This window comes from Taurulus bubalis (genome assembly GCF_910589615.1).
Source record: "Taurulus bubalis genome assembly, chromosome: 2".
Classification (NCBI taxonomy): Eukaryota; Metazoa; Chordata; class Actinopteri; order Perciformes; family Cottidae; genus Taurulus; species Taurulus bubalis.
This window is the reverse complement of record NC_136590.1, coordinates 20257376-20277330: the sequence shown is the minus strand read 5'-3', so window position 1 is coordinate 20277330 and position 19955 is coordinate 20257376. Positions and strand designations below refer to the sequence as shown.

At 44.3% G+C, this 19955-nt stretch overlaps 1 protein-coding gene across 1 annotated transcript in view; it reads left to right on the top strand.

Moving 5' to 3' along the window:
• ryr2a (ryanodine receptor 2a (cardiac)) overlaps nucleotides 1–19955 on the top strand; it is a gene marked incomplete at both ends in the record, with an annotated part of 151784 nt that overhangs the window by 120562 nt on the left and 11267 nt on the right. Inside the window, 18 exons of the mRNA XM_079237783.1 lie at nucleotides 94–174; nucleotides 535–623; nucleotides 1038–1166; nucleotides 1634–1738; nucleotides 2314–2395; nucleotides 4951–5109; nucleotides 5223–5377; nucleotides 6664–6879; nucleotides 7002–7274; nucleotides 7418–7624; nucleotides 7714–8025; nucleotides 8685–8755; nucleotides 13151–14029; nucleotides 15526–15673; nucleotides 15914–16000; nucleotides 16865–17134; nucleotides 17295–17425; nucleotides 17588–17630. Of these exons, the coding sequence (XP_079093909.1) occupies nucleotides 94–174; nucleotides 535–623; nucleotides 1038–1166; nucleotides 1634–1738; nucleotides 2314–2395; nucleotides 4951–5109; nucleotides 5223–5377; nucleotides 6664–6879; nucleotides 7002–7274; nucleotides 7418–7624; nucleotides 7714–8025; nucleotides 8685–8755; nucleotides 13151–14029; nucleotides 15526–15673; nucleotides 15914–16000; nucleotides 16865–17134; nucleotides 17295–17425; nucleotides 17588–17630 (3437 nt within the window). The remainder of the gene's footprint in view (nucleotides 1–93; nucleotides 175–534; nucleotides 624–1037; nucleotides 1167–1633; nucleotides 1739–2313; nucleotides 2396–4950; nucleotides 5110–5222; nucleotides 5378–6663; nucleotides 6880–7001; nucleotides 7275–7417; nucleotides 7625–7713; nucleotides 8026–8684; nucleotides 8756–13150; nucleotides 14030–15525; nucleotides 15674–15913; nucleotides 16001–16864; nucleotides 17135–17294; nucleotides 17426–17587; nucleotides 17631–19955) is intronic.

The following is a 19955-nucleotide window of genomic DNA, read 5'->3' as shown; positions in this document are numbered from 1 at the left end:
GTGTGTCTGCATGTGTGTTTGTTTGTGTGTGTGTGTGTGTGTGTGTGTGTGTGTGCATGTATGTGTATGGGTGTGTTTCTTCTCTCCGGCCAGGTGAGAAGGTCATGCAGGATGATGAGTTCACCTGTGACCTTTTCCGCTTCCTGCAGCTTCTCTGCGAAGGACACAACTCAGGTTTGTGTGTTCTCTGTTCTCTATGAGTTGATCTGGGAATATAGCTGAGCATCTCAATATAGGGTATATTCAATAATACTGTTAATGCTGGTTTGAATGCTGATTACAGTTTGAAAAAAGGATGGGAAATGTTTTTCTTTAACCAACATGTCAAACAGAAACGTTTTGTCTTAATCAATCCACTGATTGATGCAGATTTACTATTTATATATTTGATTCGTTAAGCTTTCCTCTTTGTGGGTTTCCTACAGAGGCATTACATAAAATGACACGCAATGTTCTACAGACATGTTACCACTATATTTATTTAACACTTTTTACAAGCACAAAATTGCAGTCTGTCGTGATATCCTGTTTCAGACTTCCAGAACTACTTGAGGACGCAAACGGGCAACAATACGACGGTCAACATCATTATCTCTACTGTCGACTACCTCCTCAGAGTACAGGTCAGCTCCTTTTGGTTCGTTTGGTCACTTTGGCTGGTTCCTGGTTGGTTGAAATTAAATGAGTCTTCACTGAGTTATACACTTCATAAACAGACTATAAAAAAAAGGAAACAGGAAATCAGTATTGCAATTGATATGTTATGATACCATTTCATGCACCTGCAGTATAGAAAATAGTAAAACTGACAGTGTTCTGGCTGTATTAGTGTATAGAAAGTCTCTTTTTTATACATTACACTTACATTATGCTCCACGGTGGTATTCTCCTGTTTTATATATTTTTTTAAATTGTAAATCTCCGCAACTATGATAGGTCCTTGAGCATACCATAATAATAAGCAAGCCATAATGACCATCAATTTATTTACTTGTTGTTAATCTGTCTCATTGTTTTATTCTCTTCATCTCTTCCAGGAGTCCATCAGTGATTTCTATTGGTATTATTCTGGGAAAGATGTTATTGACGAGCAGGGCCAGAGGAATTTCTCTAAGGCAATAAATGTGGCCAAGCAGGTTTTCAATACACTCACAGAGTACATCCAGGTATGAGAAGACACTGCATTTATTACTGTTTCAGTCACTGTTATAAGGAATAAACTGACACCTGTAGTTCTTAGAACATTCTCAAAAGTCTTAAATAATCCAAATTGAAGGTGATTAACAGTCAAAATTTGTCTTTGGTGATTATTAAAGGTATCTTACCAGAATGTGCTGTTGCTAAATTCAGTAAGACAAAGAGTTTTTTAACTTAGTTATTCATTTGAGGAAATGTTTACAATCACACTTCTGATAATAAGAAAGGGATAATGTTAGCAGTAGTCATGCTTGTCGGTTTTTGGGTATGACAAGAAATCAGTGATCTGACAGAAAACAATTCTGGCGATGGACAGTTTGAAAAGCAAAATACATTGATAATCTACGATATACTGTATGTAGGCTGTAGCTGTGGCAAATGCTCACATATCTGACTGTGTGAAACCTGATTATGATTGTTCTTAATGCTGTTGTAGGGTCCGTGTACTGGCAACCAGCAGAGTTTGGCCCACAGTCGACTGTGGGACGCTGTGGTTGGATTCCTGCATGTCTTCGCTCATATGCAGATGAAATTATCTCAGGTGAGTTAGGGTCACTGTGGGTCAAGGTGCTGACAACATAATCACAACATCCCGAGTCTGAGTTCAGCAATGGATCTTTCTTACCTCATCTCTCTGTCCCCTTATTTTCTGTTCCATTTCCACTGTAAACTATCTTATGAGGAAAGCCCTCACATGCTAAACCACCGCAACTGTTGAGACCAGCCTACCTGTAAAGAAAGCTCATATTGGTCACTTGTACAGTGAAAGCAAAAGACCAGAACAAATAATGAAGTTAGTACATTTAACTACCAGCCAATCTTACAATCCTCTCTCCATCACTTGTGTGGAAGACCTCCTGGAACTCCTCCAACTGGAAACCTAGTCATTTTTGCCTTTAGCGTTTCAATTCAAATTCTGAATTATTAAAGGATATGACAAACAACATTTCCTGAAATGCATAGTTCACTATGGCTCCTAATTCCACATTCTCATAAAATACTAATATCTCACTTTAAAGTATTAAGCGAGAAACCTCTCTGAGGTAGTTCTCCCTGAGATGGCTCAGAAAGTCTCAACATGTTTATTTTTTTTGTCTCTTTCTTTTTTCGCATCAGGACTCCAGTCAGATTGAGTTACTGAAAGAACTGATGGATCTTCAGAAAGATATGGTGGTCATGCTGCTGTCTATGCTGGAGGGTAGGTTTGATTTCATGAGTACTCCATTATTAAATAAAAAATATATTACATATTTCTTACTGAAAAATCTGATAGAATGACAGGAACACAAGGTTATAGCACAGGTTTGTGCACTGTTAAATGAGTTAAATCATCATTTTTAGCAGAGTTTTATTAAGTTTGATTCTAAAGACATTTAATCATCACTTCAAAAAGCTCTTTGAGTGAGTGGACACACTTGGCTATTAAAGGGCTTCTCCCTGTTTCTGTCTATAGTGCTGGACACGTTGTTGAGGTAAATAGACTAATGTAGGTTTCTGCAGGCACATAAAGCAATGACAGAAAATAAGCTGTTGCCGATTTTCCTCTGGCTTTGTATCGTTGCAATGCGGTGCCCCCCCTTAGAGATTGAGACCATAAACTCATTCAATTCAATTCAATTCAGTTTATTTTATATAGCCCAACATCACAAAAACAAGTTTGCCTCAGAGGGAAGAAACCTGAGGGAGAGCAACAGAGGAGGATCCCTCTCCCCGGATGGACAGAAGCAATAGAAACTCATGTTTACAATATTTACAGAGGGAATAAACAAGAGAGTAGATTCATTTTCTCATAGACTTCAATACAATCTGACTTATTTTTGCAACCGGACGAGTCGCTCCCTGATGGCCAGCAGAGGGAATGTGAGTTTTAGACACGTCAGCATTGGCTTCACTTTTCAAAACCAGAGGTGGCCTCCCGGTTTTTTCGTCATCTGGCGGACCCTCAACGGCAAATGAGCAGGGAGCTCTGGGGTCAAGTAACACGGAAGGAAGCCAAGGGTCGTTCATTCCGGGGCATCTGTAGCTCATGGGCAGAGTGGTCGTTCTGAAACCACAAGGTAGCCGGTTCGTTCCCTGGTCTCCCCTTAGTTTGCATGTTGAGGTGAGCTTGAGCAAGACACTGAACCCCCAGTTGCTCCCGGGGCGCCCCATGGCAGCACACTGCTCCTTAAAACCTCTTAACGTTCTGCCGTCCCGCGGGCGTCCTTTACTGTACATTCTAGTGTACACTGTACCCCCGGTACGAGTGCCATATGTTTCTGGAAACCTACGATTCTTGTGATTCCAGCTGTGTAACCCGTTTCAAGATCAGACCACCACAACAGCTACAAACAAGACTTTTGTCAGACGACAACAACAAACAAACAAACGATAGCAAAATCCAGGCAACTCACTGATGACGCCTCATATGTATCCATAAATCCATAACATTCCAACAAAATTGGCGTTGTTACGTCGTAAAGGTCCAATAAAAATAAATCCCATGAAAGATTTAGTCCAAAACACGTGATTACATCCATAAATATCCACCAACTGGCGTTGCATCATTTCATATCAGCTGGAAGATATGAAAGAAAAAATGAATTAATTTTAGAGAAAAGGCAAGTTTGCATAAGAGCACAGCTACAAACTCGGTATCAAAATGACCGCCGAAATCTAAGCTTTCTATTGGATCCCCACTGGAACCAATAGGAGCTTCATGTCCTGACTAACCGGCTACATTACCCAACCAGAAACTACGTTGAAGTTCAGGCTCAGGCTCCATTTTCTTACGTGGCTCAAGCCTGTCACGTCGTACAGCTCAGATGACAGGCGTTTCGTACAGCCAATGAAATTGCCTAAAAAACGGGTCTAAACAAGAGGTGGTGGAGATGATCACAACAGGCTTCAGCTTCACCAGAACAGACTTCTGCTCATAGATCCTCAGTCTGTCATTGAATTTGCATAAAAATGCATTTATACTTCATTTTCTCTGTATCAGCAATACTGGTAGTACATATGAATAGTACCTATATAAGTTTGCAAGACTATAAGCCTTATATAGTGTATATATCATGAATATTTTCAGACTCAATGAAAAAACGCCTAGACATTTCATTAGAAAAACATGTGTAAAATATTAATTTTCTGTGATATTGTTATCTGCTTTTTACTTAGACTAGAAAAGGCTTCAGGCTATGGTTCCATTGTGTTTTCCAGTCCATAAGTCCCATTTATAGTCATCTACAGGCATCTATTTACAAAGAAATGTTCAGGCGGAAATAAAAACGTTATACTTTAGTGTGTTCAAACTCATATAACTCAGTGTCAGCAGATATAACTCAGTGTCTTCAGATTGTTACCTTTCAAAAGAGACCAAGACCATGAATTTACTCCAAATAGTTCAAGTACAGCTTCCAATTTACTTTGGGTATACCTGGATCGGCGTTTTTCGTCAAATTTTATAGGAATGTTAAGAGGTTAATTACTTAGGATGGGTTAAATGCAGAGAGCAATTTCCCCAAGGGGATTAATAAAGGATACTTTCTTTCTTTCTTCTTTTCTTGCACATTTTTTACGATACAAAGCTCTGGGAAAATTGGTAAATGTTCTCTTTAGGTACATCCTTAAAATGTAACCTACTACTCAGGAAAAATGAGCAGTCTAAGCAAGCAGGCTTCATGTAGTGAGTTTTGAGGACGTGGTCAGGCATTGCAAACACTTTGTCTCTTGTGTATGGTTAGAAATATGTCACGTGGTGTTGTGGTTTCACAGGTAATGTGGTGAACGGGACCATTGGGAAGCAGATGGTGGACATGCTGGTGGAGTCCTCCAACAATGTGGAGATGATCCTCAAGTTTTTTGACATGTTCCTCAAGCTGAAAGACTTGACCTCCTCAGATGCCTTCAAGGAGTATGACCCTGACGGAAAAGGCAAGGCTCTAAACCCACATTTACTCTTCATCACATTTGTCATTAGGGCAGCATCGGGATGAGATCCCAGAGGGAGCTGCTGATGATTTATAGATTGATGATTTCACTCACAGGTGTCATCTCCAAGAGGGACTTCCATAAGGCCATGGAGAGCCACAAACACTACACCCAGTCGGAGACACAGTTCCTGCTCTCATGTGCTGAGACTGATGAGAATGAGCTCCTGGACTATGAAGAATTTGTGGAGCGCTTTCATGAGCCAGCCAAGGTAATGACCTAGATGTTTACAGATCTTTTATAAAGTCTTATAAGGGCCTTAAATTGTCCAAATGCAAGCCCTTTAATCCCTAAAATCTGTTGATAAAATCTATTCTTAGAGAATGGTTTAAACAACTCAAAGGGGGTTTAGTGGGGGAGCTCACTTGTTATTTCTATTTCTGTCTTTCTTTCTTCTGCCTTTCCATTTGTTTTACTCCATAAATGAGTTGCGGATATTTGTTTGCAGTATCATAATAGAATCGGGTACAATTATTTGTATTTTTTGTATGAGGAAGCCAACATGGAGCATCCCTTGCTCTTGGGCTTTTTCATTGGCAGCTCAGTCAGACAATATTTAATTCCTTTGATTTTTGGGGAGAGTAAAACAAATGTCTCTTGCTTGAATTTGAGTGAGGTGAGACAAGGAGGAGTAAGTGTTTAATTAGTTTCTTGAACATCATTCATTAGCAAAAGATAACATACTGTAGTTTATTTTTTATATGTCACAACTTTTCCATCACTTCATTCAAATCACATCAGATCTACATCATGTATTTAAATGTAGTTTAAATGATCAGTTGGTAGTGTGTGGTAGGCATTATCTGCGGGTCGGCCATCACTGGCCAGATTTACTTTTTTACTTTCACTTCGACAAAAACTAGGGAGTAAAAAAAAGTACACTGCAAATTACAATGTAATTCACATTTAACCAAGGATGGAACTGGTACCATCCTCAAGAGTCTAATTTATTACAGGATTTTGCAGGTTAAGTGTTATATTTGGGTATTAGGGTCATGCAAGAGAAAAAAAAAGACATAGCCAGGGGAGTGGGTTAATATTCCAAGAAAGAAACTCTGAATTTCCAAGATTAAAGTTGAGGGGCTTGGCTACTTGTGTGACTACGTCTGATCTGCAAAATGTGTTGTTAACAAAGGGTATATGCAAAATACACAACAATACGATTTGAATAATTTTCCAAAGAAGTATAAAACATGTTACCATGTCCCACATTAATTTAAAAGAAAATGTCTGGAAATTGTGAGGGAAATTTTGTCTTTTTCTAGCACCTCAAGTATTCGGTCTCAGGGAATGTCTGAAATTCTACTTCTTTCATCTTTTGAAATTTTTGTGATTTGAGTTTCCAAACATTTCCCCGTCCCCTAGCTCCATAATTTATTTATTTTCTATCTACAACATCCCTAATTCGTCACAGTTGTATAGGTGAAAAACTTCAGGAAAAGAAAACTGAAATACGAAACAAACCCATTTAAACCTGAATTGGTTTCAATTCATAAGGACATTGGCTTCAATGTGGCGGTTTTGCTGACCAACCTGTCGGAGCACATGCCTCATGACACCCGGCTGCAGACCTTCCTGGAGCTGGCAGATAGCGTCCTCAACTACTTCCAACCCTACCTCGGTCGGATCGAGATCATGGGCAGTGCCAAGCGCATCGAGAGGGTCTACTTTGAGATCAGCGAGTCCAGTCGGACACAGTGGGAGAAACCTCAGGTAGAGACGGCACGGCTATGAATGAATATGGAATTTGTCATTTAATTGTCTCGCCACTGGATTTGGTGACAGTGTTGAATTCTGGCAATTCCTTCCACCTACTTGTTTTCAATACTGTACAGGTCAAAGAATCCAAGCGTCAGTTCATCTTTGATGTGGTGAATGAAGGAGGGGAGAAGGAGAAGATGGAGCTGTTCGTGAACTTCTGCGAGGACACCATCTTTGAAATGCAGCTGGCGGCTCGGATGTCTGACGCCGGTGAGCGCTCAGCGATGAAGGAGGAGAGTGAGCGGGAGAAGCCAGACGAGGAGAACCCTGAGATGGGCTTCTTCTCTGTCACTACTGTCCGCATGGCTCTGCTAGCTCTGCGATACAACGCCATGGTGCTGATAAAGGTGAGGGGCTCACACGGCACCAGACACAGCTCACAATCGAAGTGAGTATTTTAAAGGAATAGTTGAAAATATGCTCGTATACATGACTTTATGATAATGACACATCCTTATTAATACTTGTTAATTGTTTTCTCTCTTTTCAGGTTCTGTCCATGAAGGCTTTGAAGAAGCAGATAAAGAAGATAAAGAACATGACCGTTAAGGACATGGTGACCACCCTGGTGTCTTTCTACTTGTCAGTGTTGCTGGGCCTACTCCACGTGACGTTCAGTGTGGCCCGAGGTTTTTGCCGAATCTTCTACAACAGCTTCATGGGAGGCAATCTAGTGGAGGGGGCCAAGGCCATAAAGGTTTCTATCCATATTTGATAGTGAAAGAATAGGGCAGTGTATCCACAGGTCATTCAAACAAACTAAATGCATAAACTGCTTCTACCCAGGTGTCGGAGCTGCTGGCCAACATGCCTGACCCCACCCAGGACGAGGTGAGGGGTGAAGGGGAGGACAGGGAGAAGAGACCCTCTGACCGCACTGCCAAAGAGGATCTGGCGGACCTGGCAGTCAACATCAGTGAGACCGAACTGCTGTCAGACATTTTTGGCTTGGACATAAGAAGAGAGGGGGGCCAGTACAAGATCACCCCACATAACCCCAACGCCAGCCTGACCGAACTGCTCAACTCCCCAGTTCCTTCCCCGACACCCCCAACCCCACCCACAGCATCCCCACCTGAGCTCAGACGGAGGCATCAGGTCAGTCCAAGTTATTTCTTATTGTACTCTACTTCATAAATGTGAATACCAAATTCCAGAGAAATCCTTCCACATGTTTCAGTTGTGGTGGACCGACTGTCAGACGACGTTTACAGATAAACAACCATCAAGTTCAGAAGAAAACATCCTTAGATATGCTTCACTAAGAGTTCAATCAAACCTTTTAATCTGCTTCCTTACGGCTGTGTTAGTGGGGTTGGATCAGATTTGACTGACAGTACTTTCAGAGTGGGTGTTTTTTTATTATAGGTTTTTATTTTGTTTTGTAGCTTCCCAGATGTATTCAAATCTGAACATTCACACAACATATTTCGGTCGAAGTATGTATGTTTTAGTGTCAAAATGCTATTTTGCCACGCCCTTCTAAAAAGTTGTATGAATGATGACCCTGCTGCATACAGTATACAAACATCCTTAATCAGTGTATTAAATACAGTAACTTGGCGATTGGAGCGCTCTTGTTCGTAGAAGTAGACTGCAGTCTGGCGGCTTTGAAGAGAGTATAAGGAACGGAACGTGGAAATTCTGCTCACTTCGAAACAGTGAGAAGAGCACAAAAAAATATCACAACGATTATAACTTCAGCAGAAAATGTGTGCTCAATTGTCTTGTTTGTCAAATGATGTTTTCTGTTTCAGTCGCAGAGCTCATCTTCAGAGGAAAAGGAAGCAACAGCAGAGACAGAATGTGAAGCTGAGAAAACATCAGAGTAAGTATGTATTCATGTTGTGTAATCTTGCTACAGATATTCTAACTACGTTGGCAACCAAATAAATACTGTGAGTATGGACAGTGCGGACAATAAAGTGAAGTATACGGTTATTGAACGCCAATAAACTACAGTTACAGAAGAGTTACAACCAGACACTACGTTACATTTATTTAAAGGTGACAAATCTAACACTGACTGTGCAGAGTCTTTTGACAAAAGTCTCAAGTTGCACTTACTAGCTTTTTTTCCAAAGCTTTCCACCACATTTCACAGTCTTCCTTGGCAGACAGAGTTAACTCAGTTGACAGAATTTGCAGACTTAGGTGCCCGTTCACACCGGACGCGACTTTTAAAAGCGCAGCCGCTTCAAAAAACGCCTTGGCAAAAACTCCATCCATCCATCCATTATCAGCCGCTTATCCGGGGTCGGGTCGCGGTGGCAGCAGGTTCAGCAGGCCGACCCAGGCTTCCCTCTCACCCGCAACACTTTCCAGCTCATTCTGGGGGATCCCGAGGCGTTCCAAGGCCAGCCGGGAGATATAATCCCTCCAGCGTGTCCTCGGTCTTCCCCGGGGTCTCCTACCAGTTGGGCGTGCCTGGAAAACCTCTAATGGGAGGCGTCCAGGAGGCATCCTGACTAGAGGCCCGAACCACCTCAGCTGACTCCTTTCGACACGAAGGAGCAGCGACTCGACTCCAAGCTCCCACCTGATGTCCGAGCTCCTTACCCTATCTCTAAGGGTGAGCCCGGCCACCCTGCGGAGGAAGCTCATTTCGGCCGCTTGTATCCGAGATCTCGTTCTTTCGGTCACGACCCAGAGTTCGTGACCATAGGTGAGGGTTGGAACATAGACCGACCAGTAAATGGAGAGCTTCGCCTTCCGGCTCAGCTCCCTCTTCACCAGGACGGACCGGTACAGCGCCTGTTTTATTGCTGCAGCCGCACCGATCCGTCTGTCGATCTCCCGCTCCACCTTACCCTCACTCGTGAACAAGACCCCGAGATACTTGAACTCCTTCGATTGGGGTAGGCAGTTTGTCCCCACCTGGAGGGAGCAATCCACCGGTTTCCGACAGAGCACCATGGCCTCAGATTTGGAGGTGCTAACTCTCATCCCTGCCGCTTCACACTCGGCTGCAAAACGCCCCAGTGAATGCTGGAGGTCACAGTCCGAGGAGGCAAACAGGACCACATCATCCGCGAACAGCAGAGAGGCGATCCCGAGACTCCCGAACCGGTTCCTCTCCGCCCCCTGGCTGCGCCTAGATATCCTGTCCGTGAAGGTCACGAACAGGACCGGTGATAAAGGGCAGCCCTGGCGGAGGCCAACACCCACCGGGAACGTGTCTGACTTACTACCGAGGATACGGACACAGCTCCTACTGCAGGCGTACAGAGACCGGATAGCCCGTGCCAACGGGTCCGGCACCCCATACTCCCGCAGCACCCCCCACAAAAACCCCCGAGGGACCCGGTCGAAAGCCTTCTCCAAGTCCACAAAGCACATGTAGACTGGTTGGGCAAACTCCCAGGACCCCTCCAGTAGTCTTGCAAGGGTAAAGAGCTGGTCCACTGTTCCACGACCGGGACGGAATCCGCACTGCTCGTCTTGAATCTGAGGTTCGACAAGCGGTCGGAGCCTCCTTTCCAGCACCCTGGCATAAGCTTTTCCCGGGAGGCTGAGCAGTGTGATGCCACGATAGTTTGAGCACACTCTCCGGTTCCCCTTCTTGAAGATGGGAACCACCACCCCGGTCTGCCAGTCCATGGGCACTGTTCCCGACCCCCATGCGACACTGAAAAGGCGTGTCAACCAAGACAGCCCAACAATGTCCAGCGCTTTCAGCATCTCAGGGCGGATCTCGTCCACCCCTAGCGCCTTGCCACCAAGGAGCTTTTTGACTACCTTAGCGACCTGTGCCAGGAATATGGGAGAAACCACCCCAAAGTCTTCCGGCGCTGCCCCCTCTCCGGGGGACATGTTGGCCGGGTTTAGGAGTTCCTCAAAGTGCTCTTTCCACCGCCCGACGATGTCCCCAGTCCGGGTCAGCAGTCTCCCCCCCCCCCCCGCTGAGAACAGCCTGGGGTAGCCCCTGCTTTCCCTTCCTGAGCCGTCGGATGGTTTGCCAGAACTTCCTTGAGGCCAACCGAAAGTCCTTCTCCATGGCCTCCCCGAACTCCTCCCATGCCCGAGTTTTAGCATCCGCGACCATCGCAGCTGCAGCCCTTCTGGCCTGTACCCGTCAGCTGCTTCAGGAGACCCCTGGACCAGCCAGGCCCGAAGGGCCTCCTTCTTCAGTTTGACGGCTTTCCTCACCCCCCGTGTCCACCACCGGGTTCTCGGGTTGCCGCCACGACAGGCACCGATGACCTTCCGGCCACAGCTCCGAGCAGCCGCGTCCACAATAGAGGCTTTGAACATGGTCCACTCGGGTTCCATGTCCCCAGCCTCCCTCGGGATTTGTGAGAAGTTCTTCCGGAGGTGGGAGTTGAAGACCTCCCGGACAGGATCCTGCGCCAGACGTTCCCAGTTCACCCTCACTACACGTTTGGGCTTGCCAGGTCTTTCTAGCCGACCCCCCCGCCATCTGATCCAACTCACCACCAGGTGGTGATCAGTTGACAGCTCTGCTCCTCTCTTCACCCGAGTGTCCAAGACATACGGCCGCAGATCAGATGATACGACGACAAAGTCGATCATTGATCTCCGGCCTAAGGTGTTCTGGTACCAGGTACACTTATGAGCCACCTTATGCTCGAACATGGTGTTCGTTATGGACAAACTGTGGCTAGCACAGAAGTCCAACAACAAAACACCATTCGGGTTCAGATCGGGCAAGCCGTTCCTCCCAATCACGCCCCGCCAGGTTTCTCTGTCATTGCCCACGTGAGCATTGAAGTCTCCCAGGAGAACTATGGAGTCGGCAGGCGGCGCCCTTTCCAGGACCCCCCCACCGACTCCAAGAAGGCCGGATACTCCGAACTGCTGTTCGGTGCATAAGCACAAACAACAGTCAGAGCTTTACTCCCTGCAACCCGTAGGCGCAGGGAGGCGACCCTCTCGTTCTCCGGGGAAAACTCCAACATAGCGGCGCTCAGCCGGGGGCTCGTGAGTATCCCCACTCCCGCCTGGCGCCTCTCACCCTGGGCAACTCCAGAAAAGGACAAAGTCCAACCCTTCTCCAGGAGCTTGGTTCCAGAGCCCATGCTGTGCGTGGAGGTGAGCCCAACTGAATCTAGCTGGTACCGCTCCACCTCCTGCACCAGCTCCGGCTCTTTCCCCGCTAGCGAGGTGACGTTCCACGTCCCTAGAGCTAGTCTATGCTGCCGGCGATCGGCTCGCCCAGGTCTCCTGCCTGGCCCGCCGCCCGGTCTGCATAGCACCCGACCCCGATAATTGGTGGGTCCACGGGGTGACTGCTGCTCCATGTTGTTTCTTCGGGCTGAGCCCGACCGGGCCCCATGGCGAAAGCCCGGCCACCAGACGCTCGCCGACGAGCTCCCCTCCTGGGTCTGGCTCCGGGAGGGTGCCCCGGCTTCCCTTGTCCGGGCGAGGTAACTTCAGACCGTGGGCTGCTATTCATCAGGGTTTTTTGAACCGCTCTTAGTCTGGGCTCTCCCCCGAGACCTGTTTGCCTTGGGAGACCCTACCAGGGGCTGATGCCCCGGACAACATAGCTCCCAGGATCACTGAGCCACTCAAACTCCTCCACCACGTTAAGGTGGCGATTTATTGGAGGAAAAAAAAACGCCTTGGCAAAAACTTCATTCACAAAATGGATTCAAGCAGACGTCGCGCTCTTTGCTGTGTTGTGGGATGAGGAGGAGGAAAAAGCCCCCAAAAAGCAGAGGTTTTGGGTTCACGATATAAAAAAAAAGGAAAGAGTACGGCGAATACCACCATCTATTCCGCGAATTGTATCTCGATGACGAGCGCTTTCAACTGTACTTTCGACTGAGCAGGAGTCAGTTTGAGCGTCTTCTGAGCATGGTGGGGCCAAGCATCGCGAGGCAGGAGACCAACTGGCGGGAGACAATCAGCCCATCAGAAAGGCTGATTATTTGTCTCAGGCGAGTTTCTTCCAATAACTACAAATATATATAGTGTATAGATTAGATTAAACTTGAATGTCATTGCATAGAGTACAAGTACTGAGAGAACGAAATGCAATTACCATCAAACCAGCAGGGTATTTACATATGTATCGTGGTAATATATAAATAAATGAATACATAAGATATATACAGTATGAAATAATATATATGCAGTATGAACAGTATTGATAGTATAACTGTTTGGACCACTACACTATCAACATCAAAGGAAACACTAAGCTACAAAAATGTATGCATTCAGTAGGTATAACTGAGCATTGTTTTGTAAATTGCAGATATCTTGCCTCTGAAGACTCCTTCATAAGCCTGGGATTCAGCTACCGCATTGGCTTTTCAACGGTGGCTGGTATTGTGCATTGTGTGGTCACAGCCATCTGGGACTGTCTGGTCACTGAATACATGGCAGTACTGACAACCAGAGATTGGAAGGAGATCGCCGGAGGTTACCATCAACTCTGGGACTTCCCAAATTGCCTCGGCGCAATCGATGGGAAGCATGTCCAGATCCAAGCCCCAGCCAACACAGGATCCCTATTTTATAATTACAAGGGGCACTTCTCTGTTGTGCTCTTGGCTGTGGTAGATGCACACTACCGTTTCCGCATCATTGATGTCGGTGCATACGGGAAGAGCAGTGATGAAGGGACCCTGGCTGCGTCTGCCTTTGGGAAGGCCTTATATTCCCAGACCCTTTCACTCCCCCCAGATGTCCCTCTCCGTGGTGCTGCGGATCAGAGCCCGGTGCCCCACGTGTTTGTGGCAGACGAGGCGTTTCCTCTGCGGCGGGATCTCATGAGGCCCTACCCGGGACATAGCAACAGTAGAGAGAGGAGGGTTTTCAACTACCGGCTGTCCCAGGCCAGGAGAATGGTTGAATGCACCTTTGGCATTCTTCCCACACAGTGGCGACTTTATCGGAGAGTTTTGGGGGTGTCTCCACAGGTGGCAGAGAAAGTCATCAAAGCCACCTGCATTCTCCACAACTTCCTGCACTGGGAGACGGAGGACTGTGACCTTTCCACCCTCACAGCTGTGGAGCAGAGAGCTGTCCAGTGCCTGGAACGGGTTGGCAGCAACAATGCGTCAAGAGAAGCCCAGGGTGTGAGGGAGAACTTTACATCCTATTTCTCCTCCCATGCTGGTGCTGTCCATTGGCAAGACGGCATTATTTGAATATTGCTATTGAAAATAATAGAAAAATGTACACACAATCTAAATGCATCTTTGAAATACTTTTATTTACATTCATTACATTAACATGAGATACTTTCATTTAAATTCATTACAAAACTTTCATTTAAATTCATTACAAAACTTTTATATCAACAATAATTGATATACTAACAAAAAAGAAACAAACGGCTATGAAAAAGGAACATCACTGCCTCCCTTCATTTAATTTACATTTAATTCACATATTTAACATTTAACGAGGTCCAAATTCTGCTTCACGGAGCATTCTCTGGAAGCCCATGCGGACTTCGGACCTTGTGATATTATCGAGCCTATGGAATGCAGGTAAAAGGCTAATCAGAAAGTGCTCGTCCTCATTGTCGGGCTTCTTTAATGCACCAAGGATGCTCTCTTGGTACTCCGTCAAGGTGCTATTTTTCCCAAGTGCAGCGGTGGAGGCCTTGCGGGAATAGGGATGGGGTCTCTTGGGGGTGGGTGTGTGTGCGTTGTGTGTGTGGGGACTGACTCTGCAGTGTCTTGGACTGCTTCAGAGGTGAGGAGAGGCGGGGGTCCTGGGCTGTGTGTGTCACTCTCCATGTTTTCAAGAGACTGCTGCAAGCAAGTAAACACATTCAAAATTAGCCATGGTGTAAAGTTTTGTGAATACAACTCCCCACCTGTTAAGTTCTTTTTACTATGGTGTCAGTTACCTGGGGTAATTGTGTCAGCTCATGATCAGATTCACCGGCATCAGATCAAGAGTTATCTGTTAAAAGACAAAAGACAGTTTGTTTAATAAATAAAACAAAAATGCAGGTAATATGTGTGAATTGATTAATGAAGAAGTCCAATAAATCCCTACTTCTGTATCATCCTCCATGTTAGTAGTGGTGGCCCTCTCCTGTACATGGGGTTTCATGAATGCCATGATCCCCATGTACTTCCATGTGTGCGAAAGCGTGAATGTTGATCTGTTTACAGCGCTTTTAATAGTATGTTATCTCTTTGTATTCATTTTGCATCTCTATGTGGTCTTTTTGTGTCTCTTTATAGTTGTTTTGCTCTCTTTTTATTCATTCTGCATCTCTTGGTAGACGTTTTGTGTCTCTCTTTGGCCGTTTTGCTCTCTTTTCTTTGTCAATTGTGCATCTAATTGTAGTTGTTTTGTGTCTCTTTTTGGTTGGTTTGTGTTTCCTTTTGGTAGTTTTGCATCTTTTTGCGGTCAATCTGTCATTCTGCGTCTAGAAATGTTAGTAATAACTTGTGTCTTGTTGGCCCATTGAGTAATCTGTCCATGATTTTATCTCTTCACAACGATCAATGGGAATTTGTTGAGTTAAAAATGTAGTGACATAAAAAATATCCACACATTTACAACTGAGCTTTGGTTTATAGGCCTTTATTTTAAAACCATTACTATGGAGCAGTATTGTGATGTTATGTGTGAAAGCGTGAACTCACTGTTTTGTGATTTCAGGGGTGGACACACAGAGAAACAAGAGAAACAACAGAAAAATGAGAAGATGAAGCCAAAAGTGAGAAGGCATCACACAAAGTCTGATGAACCGGATCTGCAAGAGTCTGCCTTTCTGAAGAAGATCATAGCCTACCAGAGGAAACTACTGGTAAAGGGAACTTCTCTGTCCTTTTGTTTCAGCTTTCTGTCGATTCAGTATCTCTGTCAACAAACGATGTAACGTTGGGAGATACCCACTCAATATTTCTTGTATTAATTTTACACAGACAATGCTCACATACAGTTGACGCAGTATTTAAGGAGTAACATTGAAAATCCAACACCTGGCTTTGAGTGTTGAACATCCAAACAAAACATTAGTAGCTCTTCTTTCTATCTCCCCCTGCAGAACTACTTTGCCAGGAACTTCTACAACATGAGGATGCTGGCGCTGTTTGTTGCTTTCGCAATCAATTTCATCCTCCTATTTTATAAGGTAATGTTATAGCAGGGATGTTACTATCAGGCAAGAGACGGAAACAGACCTTTTTTTCCTTTAGTCAGTAAATGGCACATTCTGACCAAAAAGCACGGGTTTGATCTATTAAAAGTTATCAATGAGACACTATGTTTCTCCTCTATCTCAATGCTTGCGAGGTAAACGGTGAAATTAGCCCAATGCTAAAAGATACATGCTATCAGGTATTTTACCTGATGTGAACTTTTTTAAACAAACAGACTTTCACCCAGGAGACTTCTGTTCCTGTCCGGTATGAAATAAAAGTTTACTTATTTTACCATAGTTTTGCTACGTAACTGGAATCACTACAATCCCTGACTGCAGTGACGCCGTGAAGACACGAGACAGCGAAGATGTGGAAGACCGGAAAACACTGACCAATCAGAGCAGACTGGGCTCTTTCGGGAGGGGGGCTTAAAGAGAAAGGCACTAAAATGAAGTTTAGACGGAGGGTGAATACATATTCAGACAGTATAAAAAAAAATAGTTTATTTTTTTTACATTTAAGCATGTACACATGTTCTAAAATACAAGTATAAAAGAAAGAAATTAGAAAGAAATTATCCTTTATTAATCCCCTTGGGGAAATTCTTCTCTGCATTTGACCCATCCTTGGTTAGGGAGCAGTGGGCTGTTCTGTGAGGCAGCTAGGGGTTGAGTGTCTTGCTCAGGGATACTTCGACATGTGAACTATGGGGGGACTGGGGATTGAGCCGGCTACCTTGTGGTTGCGGGACGATTGAGCTACAGCCGCCACAAAAAATGTCTAAAATGCAAGTATGAACCTGAAAATGAGCATGATCTGTCTCCTTTAAACAACTATTAAATTGTTCCTGCCAGGTATCTACATCTTCATCTGTGGTTGAGGAAAGGGAAGTGGTGTACACTAGCACCCAACCAGACAACAGCGTTCAGTGGGACCCACTGGGAGGAGAGGCCATGGAGACAAAGGAGGACGTGATGGATGAGGCCCGGGAGCCCCTGAAGCCCGTCACAGTCCGTTTTGTCCTGGAGGAGAGCACCGGATACATGGAGCCCATGTTACGGATCCTGGCTGTCTTGCACACTGTCATCTCCTTCTTCTGCATTATTGGATACTACTGTCTAAAGGCAGGATACTGACTATTGATACAGCAGAAATAATAATAATAATATTATTAGGATTTTAACTTTATTATTTATTATTGTATTGGGGTGTGTGTGTGTGTGTGTGTGTGTGTGTGTGTGTGTGTGTGTGTGTGTGTGTGTGTGTGTGTGTGTGTGTGTGTAGGTACCACTGGTGATCTTTAAGCGTGAAAAGGAGGTGGCCAGGAAGCTGGAATTTGATGGCCTTTACATCACAGAACAACCATCTGAGGATGACATAAAAGGACAGTGGGACAGACTGGTAATCAACACACAGTGAGTAGGCCCTGTGTGTGTACGAGGGTGTGTATAGATGAGCTTGCGGCGCTATGCAGTGTGAAGAATAGGAGATGCGGTTCAATCTTTTGCTTTTTGTTGCAGTTCTTTACACTTACATTTAATAATAATACACTTTTACGTGTGTCCTCTGATCTTCAGATCTTTCCCCAACAACTACTGGGATAAGTTTGTGAAGAGGAAGGTAAGTGTTCCTGTTTTTGGGGCCATATTCACAAACGGTCTCTTCCTACCACCAGGGCCCTATTTTTCGTGCGTGGTTCAACAAAGTCGATCAAATGTCCTATTATCCAGCTGAAATTAACAAGATGATTGACATCGTTAATTATAACCAGACGTCAGTCACCTGTATAATTGCGCGTGCACGCTCCTCTTCAAAAGGGGGAGGAGTCGAACACAGATTACATGATCTTCAAACGCTACAATGGCAAATAAACTCAGAGAAAGAGCGTCTCTTTTCTCCATGGAGGAGCAGGAGATGATCATGACTACATGTGATGAATTTAAGTCCATAATCATGGCAAAGTCTAATGGTGCGTTCACATCCAAAGTGTAGCGAATATACGCAACACTTCCTGTTAGTGAACGCAGCATAACGGTGCCTTCGCTGGTCGAGCTAGAGTCACTTAAGCATTGTAAAATATCAAGTTAAATGCGTAAGTGTTGGGAAAATGTATCTGCTAATTTTAAGTGCCTCATCACCAATTTCAATCAGTTAAATGTAGTATACAAATTAATATATACTTGTGAGGATATATATACGCGTACATATGCGTATGCGCGTATGTATCATGTACTATGTATGTGTATATACATGTATGTGGAGATTACCATATAACTAGGAGTTTGAATCTGTGTATAAGTCATAATGATGTGAGAACGGATCTTGGCGATTTGGAAGAACTTTCTCCCTATAAAAGTAATATAACTAATATCGCTCCTTCATCAATGAGGAAGGGAGCTGACATTTTTGTCCGGTGGGAGTGGCCAGCTTATCCAGTGAATTCCAGTTAGCCTGCGCTGAAGCAGGTTAAAATGTTTTGATGTGTTGCTATGGTGATTTTTCTAAACTTGCTTCGAGGAACCGAAAAAACCTGACCTACGTAATTTTATTCTGAAAATTATCCGGCTAACTCAGTAAGCCAGGTACGAAGAATAGGGCCCATTAGTCCTAAAGATGCCAGCTAAGAGTTTCCTCTTCAGAGCTTTTCACAAAGCTGCTGAGCGACACGTTTACTAGAGAACAAAGAGAACTCCTGCGCTAAGAGAAGGGGACGAGTAAAATATAGACAATGACAGATTGTTGGTTAGTTTAGTAATTCTGATGGCTGAGTCTACTGTCATCAGCGCTGCAAACTGTTTCCTGTATTTTCTTCCAAAATATGTATTAAAAGTATTTTACAAACCACTGATGTGATGAGGCACATTAGTGCCGGGTTGTACTAGAAAAGTGAAGCCAATGAGATGGTGCCTTCAACTTGCATTCTCTCTACTGACCATCAGGGGGCGACTTCTCTCGTTGTATAGAAGTCTATAGAAAATGACTTTACTTATCTCTTGATTTATTCCCTCACTACACATTGTTAACATGAGTTTATGTCTCAATCTCTAGGTTCAAGTCTTCTTCAATACAGCATGATGTTCATTTAGTTAATTATGGTCCATTTAGAGTCAAACAGACCATAAAGCAGGGGATGCTTTAGGGCGGGCTTACTGTGATTGACCGGTTGCTCCCACCACCAGAGCTGCATAAGACGTCTCTACGTCACTCATCCGCAGTCCAAATATGGTCACGGTTCACTGGTTGCAAAAAAAACTGGTGACGCCCAAATGGCCAAACTCGAGGCTTCAAAACTACACAAACCAAAGGGTGACTACAGCCACTTCTTATATACCGTCTGTGTGAGTGGCGAGCAGCTCTGATGGAGCACACTGCTCCCCTTAAGGACTACTAGTCCATGCAGAGACATTATACTGACTTTCGTCTCTCAATAAAATATACAAATACAAAGTAACTCCACATCTCATCACTATGTGATATAAGTTTAGCCTGACAGAGGGAGCTGTGTGCCACTTTTAGCTTTCTCTCTGACGCACACACACACACTCCATCTTTTGTCCATCTATGCAGTTATGTCCAACAGTTATGTCCGATATATATATATATATATATATATATATATATATATATATATATATATATATATATATATATACTGTATATACACACACATTATATAGTGATGACAGAATATGTATGCCAACACAAAAACAAGTTTAATGATAAACCAAAACGACCAGCTGGTGGCGATGCTAGAGATGGAAATATTCCCTTTTACACTCAATTAGCTTCATTTTAATGAAAAACCCCAAAGTGCATATTCAGGACACGAGGTATTACAACATACAAAACAATTCAGAATCTTCAGCCATTTTTAAACAGACTCATCAACTTTCATGCACAAACAAAAAAGTCCAACAACTAAGAAGTAGTTTCAAAAAGACTCAA